This window comes from Mytilus edulis, chromosome 8 (genome assembly GCF_963676685.1).
Source record: "Mytilus edulis chromosome 8, xbMytEdul2.2, whole genome shotgun sequence".
NCBI lineage: Eukaryota > Metazoa > Mollusca > Bivalvia > Mytilida > Mytilidae > Mytilus > Mytilus edulis.
The window spans coordinates 41,807,661-41,818,449 of NC_092351.1; the positions used below are offsets into that span (position 1 = coordinate 41,807,661).

The window sequence follows — 10,789 nt, forward strand, 5'->3', positions numbered from 1 at the left end:
CTCCAGGTTCTGTTGCTTCCTCGAACAATATGAAATGGTCATCATAACACATAGCCAAGTGAGTTCAAAGTGACATTAAACACAACAATAAATCATTTTACAAAGAATTCATTTTAAGTTGCACATGGAGTAAAGTGTCATTCTGATATTTAATGTAATCTACGTTGCCTTATCTTAAATTTAATTACTTTCACTAAGAATTTAATAGACAGACACTGAATAAAGAAATGATAACAAAATCATTCCAGGTTGCTATGGGTCAAGGACAAGCAGATATTGCTATGCAGTTATTGAGAGAATGTTCACAAAATGGAGAATGGCTTTGTTTGAAAAATCTTCATTTAGTTACAGCCTGGCTTCCACAACTAGAAAAGGTAAGATTAACATTGAAGAAAAATAGCATACATTAATTTATGGAACAAGATAAATTGGGAAGTCAACTTGCCAAGCAGTTGTATTGGCACTAGTACTAAGCATACCCTCAGTCATTTGCTTCAAAAGTTTTGCACAGTTTACAAACAAGTTTAATAATTGGAATTTCAACATTTTCCATTATACTATCAAAATTACATACAGACATATCTTTTAAGTTTAAATATCTTTTCAATGTTTTCTTTGTATTTTAAATGATATTACATAATATGTATAAACTTATTTATTCAGGAAATTAACACATTGAAACAACATGAGGACTTTAGACTGTGGATGACAGCCGAAGTACATCCTAAGTTCCCTACAATTCTCCTGCAGAGCAGCTTAAAGGTTACTTATGAGGTATGTATGTTCAAGCTATAAATTGTAGAAATAACTGTAGGGTTTAAACATTTTATTGATGTTCAAACTGCTGAGGCAAATCTGTAATTTTTATATGATTTATTGTCAAATTAATTTCATAATATTTGAATAGGCCCCACCGGGACTAAAGAGAAATCTGATGAGAACCTATGAGTCCTGGAGTCCAGAGTATGTCAGTAAGACAGGAAATGTTGTCAGATCACAGGCATTGTTTGCTTTAGCTTGGTTCCACGCTGTTGTACAAGAAAGAAGAATGTACATTCCACAGGTATAATGTCCAGTTTTGTTCAGTATAATATGGATTTGTGATAAGTTGACATGAGTTTGACATAAAGCTAATTCTTCATTGATAATCTCTCATATATTCAAGAAGGCTCTTGTATATAAACTAAACAAGAGATAAAACTAAACAAGAGTTAAATCTGGTTATTTCAATAGTCCAGAAAAACAATGCAATGTTTTCAATGAATTATCTCTCGGGGTAAAACTGATTTACATTCCAATTTCCAGCCATCACATGCTAGATTTTAGCAAAATTACAGCTAAGACATACCTTATATTAAAATTGTATTCAGACATCATTTTTAACTGATTTTTTTTCAATTTCTCTTAAACATATAGGTATAAAAAATTTACCTGTTCATATACATGTATTGCTTTACACAAGGATCTCTGCAAATGCTTAAACATATGTTTGTTTCTCTTTCAGGGTTGGACTAAGTTTTATGAGTTTTCTTTATCTGATTTGAGAGCAGGTGCAGATATCATTGATAGACTATGTAAATCTGGTAAGTAATAATTGTTGACATATGTGCAGAGAGTGCTTTGGAATTTTAAAGGAATTGATTACTCATAAATGAATTTAAATATGAAAAGATAAAATGTAATAAAATGTTTCAATCAATGAAATGTGCATTATAATTCAATTTATTGATTTTCTCAGTAATTTTTTTTTTAAGTGAAATACTTGAATGCGAAAAAAGTTATACAGATGCTAATTTAAGTTTTAGATTGTTTTTGATGTTAATATATTAACAACAAAAATGTAGTTTACCATTTTTGTTGAGCCTGCAACTTTTGTTGCAGAAAGCTCGACATAGGGATAGTGATCCGGCGGCGGCGGCTGCGGCGGCGGCGGCGGCGGCGGTGTTAGCTAACTTCTTAAAAGCTTTATATTTTAGAAGGTGGAAGACCTGGATGCTTCATACTTTGTATATAGATGCCTCATGTTACGAAGTTTCCGTCAGTCACATGTCCAATGTCCTTGACCTCATTTTCATGGTTCAGTGACCACTTGAAAAAAAAGTTCAAATTTTTTGTAATGTTGAATTCTCTCTTATTATAAGTAATAGGATAACTATATTTGATATGTGCGTACCTTGCAAGGTCCTCATGTCTGTCAGACAGTTTTCACTTGACCTCGACCTCATTTCATGGATCAGTGAACAAGGTTAAGTTTTGGTGGTCAAGTCCATATCTCAGATACTATAAGCAATAGGGCTAGTATATTCGGTGTATGGAAGGACTGTAAGGTGTACATGTCCAACTGGCAGGTGTCATCTGACCTTGACCTCATTTTCATGGTTCAGTGGTTATAGGTAAATTTTTGTGTTTTGGTCTGTTTTTTTCGTACTATATGCAATAGGTCTACTATATTTGTTATATGGAATGATTGTAAGGTGTACATGTCTAGCGGGCAGATGTCATGTGACCTTGACCTCATTTTCATGGTTCAGTGGTTATAGTTAAATTTTTGTGTTTTGGTCTGTTTTTTTTCATACTATATGCAATAGGTCTACTATATTTGTTGTATGGAATGATTGTAAGGTGTACATGTCTAGCGGGCAGATGTCATGTGACCTTGACCTCATTTTCATGGTTCAGTGGTCAAAGTTAAGTTTTTGAGTTTTGGTCTTTTTATCTAATACTATATGCCATAGGTCAACTATATTTGGTGTATGGAAATATTTTATGATCTTTATGTCAGTAGTGCAGGTTTCTTTTGACCCTGACATCATTTTCATGGTTCATTGCACAGTGTTAAGTTTTTTTTGTGTTTTGGTCTATTTTTCTTAAACTGTAAGTAATAGGTCAACTATATATGTTGTATAGAAGCATTGTTAGCTGTACATGTCTGCCTGGCATGGTTCATCTGACCTTGACCTCATTTTCATGGTTCATTGGTCTTTGTTTAGTTATCTTGGTTAATGTTAAGTTTATGAGACAGTTGTAATAAAGCTTTATACTTAGGACTATCTACATAATATCAATGATTAGTATAGAAGGCGAGACATTTCAGCGTGTGCACTCTTGTTAGTCAACATCAGGAGTTTGAAGAAGAAAATATAAAATGAACAACTCCAGCAAGAGACCCAAGATTGGACTCTTGAATTGTAAATTTCCTTTTCATTTAATTTAGAGCTTACATGCACAATAATTATTTATAAATTTAATATTTCTAGGTTCTGAAGTACAATGGCAGTTTGTTCATGGTTTGTATGAGTTTGCCATCTATGGAGGAAGGGTAGATAATCCATTTGATTTACGAGTGATGGTATCTTACCTCAAACAATTCTTTGATGGCAGTGTTTTATCCAGCCAATCCAGGAACAAACGTCTTGGAGCACTCAAACTTCCATCATCTACTAACTATAGGGTATGTTTTTACTATTTGATATGTAAAGCTAAATTTATATTAAATCTAGATTTAGCTCATAGTTTAAATAAGAACCAGCTCACTTAAAGTTATCCTTTTTTTTTTTTAAATATGGCAAAAATTTGATTTCACATGATGTTGATTATTTATATTATTCAGATACACTTTAATATCCATAATCTCATTGATTACCAGGTCAATGTGTCTAGAGTAGCAGTTTATAGTTTATTTAAACACTACTAATAAGTTTTAGAAAGACATTTTTTGAACAGTTTGAACAGTTGCATTAGAATGGCAGTAACAGTATTGTTTTTGAAAAATTTCTTGTGCCTTGTTTGTTTCCAGTATACTACATTTTTGCCATCAATTTCGTAGTTGATGACAGATAATCTTCCAAATGCTATACAGAAATAAAGACCTACTCTAAGGTACAACCTTCAAATATAAACGGTAAAACAACCAAAACTTTTTAAAAATACAATGAAAAAGCTTAGTGTCTTAAAGTAGTAACCCATTATTTCAACATCAACTGCTCTGTCTAGGATTGTTGAAAGAGAAGTGGAACATAAGTACAGACTTACGTGATAAATTTACAATATAAGAATGTTATGTGTAATTTATACTTTATATATTTTCAGGATTATATTGATGCTATAGAAGAGCTACCAGAGTTTGATAAGCCATCTTACTTTGGTTTACCAGAGAATATAGAAAGATCTGCCCAGCGCATTGTTAGTTCACAAGTTATATCACAACTGAAGGTTCTACAGAGAGCTGATGTTAAAGCCAGCAAGTTTGATAAGGAAGTCTGGGCTAATGAACTAGGACCAGTTCTGAATCTGTGGAAAAAACTGAATTCTGTAAGTATATTGTATTATTTTAAACCTCCATAGTGGGAGATTTGTTACAGAACCTATTTCATGTTGTTTTCTTCATTTTTTCTTTATTTTACTTTTCATATGAGTAATTCTTACAACTCATATTCTAATAAGTCCAATCATTATTCACCCTTTAAAACATGTCATAATGATTGGGTGCTGTTTATTCTGTAAACCAAGAATGTTTCATGATTATTTATTTGACTTCTTCCTATGACTTAAAGGTGAAAAAGGTAGAAATTATTCATTAGTGGGAGAACACTGTCAGATGACTGGTATGCAGATAGAAATTCCCCCCCCCCCCCCCAAAAGATAAAGTACTGGTAGCTTTTTCTCCAATCTCTGGGGTGCAAAGTAGGCATGGTATCCTATGGACACATATTGTTCTTAAAAGAGTAATATATTTATTATTTATCTTTTAGTGTAACTGTGATGTCATGTATTTATACACTATATCTTGTCTTTCAAACTACAGTAAAACCTGACTAAACCGAACCCTTTCGGGACATGAGATGTTGTTCGGTTTTGGCAGGTATTCGGTTTCATCAGGTTCACAATGCATAAAATGTGATATGATTGGTTTTCAGAACGGTTTGGATTAGATAGGTGTCCGGTTTATTCAGGGTTCGGTTTATTCAGGTTTCACTGTAGTTGATTTATTTAACATGCGATGTATCAAAGTATACAAATTTTGTACTTTTAGGGAGCAAATGTAATCCAAGCCAGAGTTTCCCCACCATCTGACAAGACAGGACAGGAACTGCCTGTTGTATCATTCATCAAGTTAGAATATTATAATGCTATTAAACTGGTACAAAGTATTCATCAGTCCTTAGCATCACTCAGTAAGATCATCAGGGGAACCATGTTATTGACATCAGAGGCACAGAAGCTAGCTGCTGCATTACTTCACCAAGAGGTTGGTATTAGTATGGATTAAATCTGTTCTGATTATTAATTTTTTCCACTTGCAGTTTGCTTTTTAAAGCCCAGTCTTTTTTTCCTAAATTATTATACATAGATAACTTTTTCAATAGAAAGACATAGTTATTTTGATATTTATATATAAAGTGGATAATATCATTCTAGTAGCTCTAACTTTGATTATTATCTACTGTGGATTCATTTATTTTCGTGGGTACCAATTTTCGTGGATTGAGGAAATCTCACATGTTCGTGGATATTTGATTTCGTGGTTCAATCAAAGTCGACATACAAGCTTACGGAAAGTTTGTCATTCGTGGAACATTTAATTTCGTGGTTAACCTGTACCCACGAAATACACGAAAATTGGTATCCAACGAATAATAATGAATCCACAGTATACAGTATGTGATTCTTATCCCCTAACAAAGAAACTTATAGAGAAAAAACAAACAAACAAAACAAAAAATATAATACTATGCCATAATACAAGACAATATTTATTCATAATTTTTAAATACACATCAACTATATTGAAGAAGAACTTTCAGGATATCTTTCTTGCTCATGTCTTTGAAATTGAGTTCTCTTATTTCAGACTCCTCTAACATGGTTAAGTAATTGGGATGGACCAGAAGACCCTATACAGTACCTACGTGGACTAGTGTCTAGAGCTATAGCCATACAGACGTGGGTAGACAAGGCTACACATAATACCATACTAAGAGATACTTTAGATCTATCAGAACTATTCCATCCTGATACATTTATAAATGCATTGAGACAACAAACTGCAAGGTAGGTCCAATCTCTTTCAGAGATAATTTATGTAAATAAAATTGAGAATGGAAATGGGGAACGTGTCAAAGAGACAATAATCTGACCAAAGAGTAGAAAACAGCTGAAGGCAAAAAATGGGTATTCAATATAGCGAGAAAATTGGGCACCCAGAGATGTGATTTAGCTGGCCCCTTAACAAAAATGTGTATTAGTTAAATGATACTCTAATGCAATTATTTTGTAACAATTGTTCTGATTGGATAACAGCAGGCGTAAAATTCTCTATCTCCTTGTCTGTAACTAAGGAAGCCGACATTTTGAATTTCGGAATGTATTCACATGTTATTTCTACAATAATAAACAAAAAAACTCACTTGTTGCGCCTGAAAATCTTCTTTTCATCAAATTTTATTACATTCTGAAGCGGCACAGAAGCCAGAAAACGCCCGGTGTTAATGTTTGACGCCGGAAGCATACCTATTACGTCACCTAGTGTAGGGACCAAAGAACATAACATCTTTTTGCGTAATTTTCTTTAATGAACATTTTACACTGAAATAATGATTGAAATTTAATTATAAACTTGTTTTGCATTAGAATAGAGATAACTGTATTGTATTTGAAGCTTTGCGGACGTCCATCGGTAGTTTTACTGTCGCAAATACCCGTTTACCTGTCTCCGCTCGGCGTCGCCAGGTAAACTAAATTTGCGACAGTAAAACTACCGATGGACGTCCTTAAAGCTTCAAATACAATACAGTTATCTCTTAAATGGACGTCATACTAAAGTCCAATTATATGCTTTATGCTTTCTTAAATGAACTTATGAGACATTCAAAAGCTATTTATACCTAAATCAGATTATAAAAAACTGTTGTTCTAAATTGAAATGGACAGATGCTCAAGTTTACAGTATAATTTTCAGAACACATATTTTTGTATAAGTTATGATTTTTCTTAGTATTCAAACTTTGTTTCTTTTATATATACCATTGTTGAGGGCTAAAATCTTTGTGTTGTTCATTAAATTTCATAATACATTTGCTATTGATTAAATTTGTTATTTTTATTCACAGAGAGTTAGGTGTATCTATGGACAGCTTGAAGTTTGGTGCCAGCTGGAAGGGGTCTATACAGGGAGCTAAAATCCAGGTTAGAATTGGAGGACTTCTGATGGAAGGCTGTAGTTTTGATGGTTCCAGACTGTCAGAGAATCAGAGAGATTCCCCCAGTGTATCAGGAATCCCACCATGTGTTATTGGGTGGATACCTAAGGTAATTATCAAACGAACTGGTAATTTAAAGCATTCTTGATTTGAATGCCTTGAAATTAATATTTTACGCCCCATTTATAATGCCCCATTTATTGGCTTTATGTTTTCTTTTCTGTGTGTCCGTTTGTTCATCTGTTAATCTTGTCCGTTCATTCGTTTGTCCAACTGTCCGGCTTCAGGATTAAGTTTTTGGTTGAGGTAGTTTTTGATGAAGTTAAAGTCCAATCAACTTGAAACTAAGTACAAATGTTCCTTATGATATGATTTTTCTAATTTTAATGCCATATTACAGTTTTTACCCCATTTTCACGGTCCATTGAACATAGACAATGATAGTGCAGATGGGGCATCTGTGTACTAGGGAAAAAATATTTTTTTCATCTACAATATAAATGTACTGTAGATTGATAATTATTACAGAGGTTTCAACTATTTGTGAATTTCTTGAAGAAAATTACATGAAATCTAGACATAAAATTAACTGTAAAAAATCATCAAAGGTCAGCTTTGCTTGAAGAAATGAGAATCTTCACCAAAATATTTATTAGAGACTTTGTTTCAGAATGACCGTGTGCACATACTAGATAGACTTATGATCCTCAATAATAGTTTGCTATTAAATGATGATGTATTTGTTAAAACTAATTTGGAGAATAAACATTTGGAAAAGTGATAAAAGAGAATTTACTGTGTATGATAATTGTGCTAATGGAACGCAACCACCAAAGAAATTAGGAGATATATTTTCTAATGATTAAAAACAATAGAAACTTTTTTTTTAAAAACCACAAATTTTAAAACAAACTAGAGTTTTAATCTTAAAACTTCTTTTCTATTTTCCAGGATTCTCCTGATGCGTACAGTTTAGATGACACCATCTCTATACCTATCTACACCAGTAATGAACGTGATCGTATTGTGGCTAAAATGGAGGTACCATGTGGTGGAAATAAGAATGTCTGGCTACAGTGTGGTGCTGCCCTCTTCCTTAAGACTCAGTAATTGAACTGTTTTTATTTGAGACATAAAATATACAATTATGTTGCATATCCTGTTTAGTTAGAGTGATATTGTGCTGTTATGTATTTATTTATTTATTATTTGTTTGCTGTTAGAATTGTAATTCACCAATCACTTTAACTTTCATTTTTACTAGATTGCTTTATTTACAAAATGAGTCAAAAATATATTAAACTGGTTTATATCAAATATGAAAATCATTTAAATAACGAAAGATAAGATTTTGTATTGTTATAATGTTAGTTCATCTTTTGGATATTAAAAAATATATATAAAATAAAACAAAATTGGACTAAAGTATTTATAAAATAAGTAAAATTTATTTATGAATTGTTGTTGAGATATGTACTTGAATAACTAATAAGATTTTTTAAGAATGAATGTTAATACATCTTGGCAATATTAAAATAGTATATATAAAATGATATATAAATAGGATGAAACTATATTTTTATGATAATTTATGAAGATCATTGTTATATGACAAAAGTCCGTCCATTGAATAGTCTGTGATTTTATGTTATGAAATGTATTAATTATTTATTTATCTTATTAAAGTTAATAAGTATTGTTAGATCTGATAGATTAAATTCTGCACTTAATTGATTTGTTTTTTTGTTATTCTCCAAAAACCTGGACCCTATAGCAAAGATAATATCCTAAAGTAAATCACGGGTGTATCATAATACAGCAATCCCCTTATTCTAAGTTATTGCACAAGAAGGAGACTTCTTTTAATCAGTTCTACCTACAGGACATAGCCTTTATTTCTTCCTTTAAAGTCTTGGCTTTAAGCAATTATTTATCAATCTATCTCATTGTAAAATGCACAAAAGGATGTTTCAAGTGCTCATGGTGCAGCTGCTTATTTATAATGGTGTAATCTTTAAAAAATGGCCAAACTTCTGTCCAAGTAGAATGCACATTCAAGAAAAACGTTTAAAACTTTGCTTGCACAGAGTACACATGCTGGTTAAAATTGACTTAGAACACTATATGCATGTGAAAATTATGCTTGTTGTAAATAATAGTTGAAAAAAGAGTTAATACAAAATATAGAATGATTTACATCTAAGTAACAGGGACAAGCACCAGAAAATATTCAGAAAAAAGTTGGAGGAATTGTGTACCCAGAGAGAGACAAGTACAAAGGTAGTATGAAAGTGTTATTCAATAATAACCACGAGGGTTCTGCTATAACATGAGCAACATCACATGTGGAGTAGGATATGCTTACCCTTCCGAAGCACCTGAAATAACCTTAAGTTTTTGATGGGTTCCATGTTGTTGTTGTACCCCTATTTGTGACATTTTGTCACACATTGATGTCAATATAATGGAATGTGATGCGACTGTCGTACAAGTGAGAGGTTCAGTGCTATAAAACCAGGTTCAATCCACCATTTTCTACATTTGAAAATGCCTGTACCAAGTCAGGAATATGACAGTTGTTGTCCATTCGTTTGATGTGTTTTTTCATTTGATTTGCCATTTAATTAGGGACTTTCTGTTTTGAATTTTCCTTCAGAGTTCAGTATTTTTGTGATTTTACTTTTTACAAGGGTATATAAATTGGTGTCTTGGGCTTCTTATCTGGGATTGAAACCTATGCTGAGGGGGAGTAAACATCTCTTTTGCTATGATATATGAATAGATTTACAGCCGTTATCCTGAAAGATGATAGACACTGTTGCTATCCTGGTATTTATAATGAGTTTATTCCTAATTCAAGAGACATTTGTCTTATATTCTGCATCTGCCTAGTAGCTGTAAAATTTTCCTGCTTTTCATTCTTGGAGATTTACATTTAAAAAAATACACAATAGATGTATGTTAATTTATCCTATAAATTTCCTTAGTATGCATGGAAAATAAGCACATAATGAATCAATCAGTATTGTTGTATCACCAGCTGACAGTGTAGCTGTATCAATATATATAAGAACAGTTCTGTCATCAAAAATTTTGAATGAAATGGTGTATGTGTCATGGAGACAACAACACGACCAAAAAGCAAAAAACAGCAAAAGACCATCAATTGGTCTATACGTATGTGCATTTATGTCATAATTACACTTTTTATGGTCCCTGGAAAAAAACCTGGAACCTAGAGTCAGTCTTTTGTTTGTCAATCTGTTTAGCTCTCCGATGTATCCACATCTTTTTGTTTTCGGATAATATCTTGAGTATTCCTTGCTTGATAAGTAATGAAATTAACACAGATGATATAGAAGAAAAAGAAGATGTGTATTTCCTTTAAATGGGCATACAAGGAGCATAGTACAATATAAGACATAAACAATACAATAACAAGAGGCCAATTTGGGGTCAAAAGGTTAAAGCTCATTGTTATTACTACTGAAATCAAACCCATTATTTTTTAACAACTTCCTCGTCTGTCCTTCTAAAAATCCTATGTTTATTCCAATGAAATCCATTTATTGAAACAGTTGAAATATGGG

The 10,789-nt window shown here is 32.3% G+C and overlaps 1 protein-coding gene across 6 annotated transcripts in view; it reads left to right on the forward strand.

Annotated features, from left to right (window-relative positions):
- LOC139485588 (cytoplasmic dynein 2 heavy chain 1-like) overlaps positions 1-8,929 on the forward strand; it is an 81,809-nt gene extending 72,880 nt beyond the window's left edge. For all 6 annotated transcript variants that reach the window (XM_071270178.1, XM_071270181.1, XM_071270180.1 and 3 more), the window contains 10 exons: positions 249-374; positions 664-774; positions 908-1,063; positions 1,505-1,583; positions 3,258-3,451; positions 4,090-4,311; positions 5,033-5,248; positions 5,852-6,051; positions 7,110-7,308; positions 8,151-8,929. In XM_071270178.1, coding sequence (XP_071126279.1) covers positions 249-374; positions 664-774; positions 908-1,063; positions 1,505-1,583; positions 3,258-3,451; positions 4,090-4,311; positions 5,033-5,248; positions 5,852-6,051; positions 7,110-7,308; positions 8,151-8,309 — 1,662 coding nt within the window. In that variant the 3' untranslated portion in view covers positions 8,310-8,929. The remainder of the gene's footprint in view (positions 1-248; positions 375-663; positions 775-907; positions 1,064-1,504; positions 1,584-3,257; positions 3,452-4,089; positions 4,312-5,032; positions 5,249-5,851; positions 6,052-7,109; positions 7,309-8,150) is intronic.
- Positions 8,930-10,789: the final 1,860 nt, after the last annotated feature.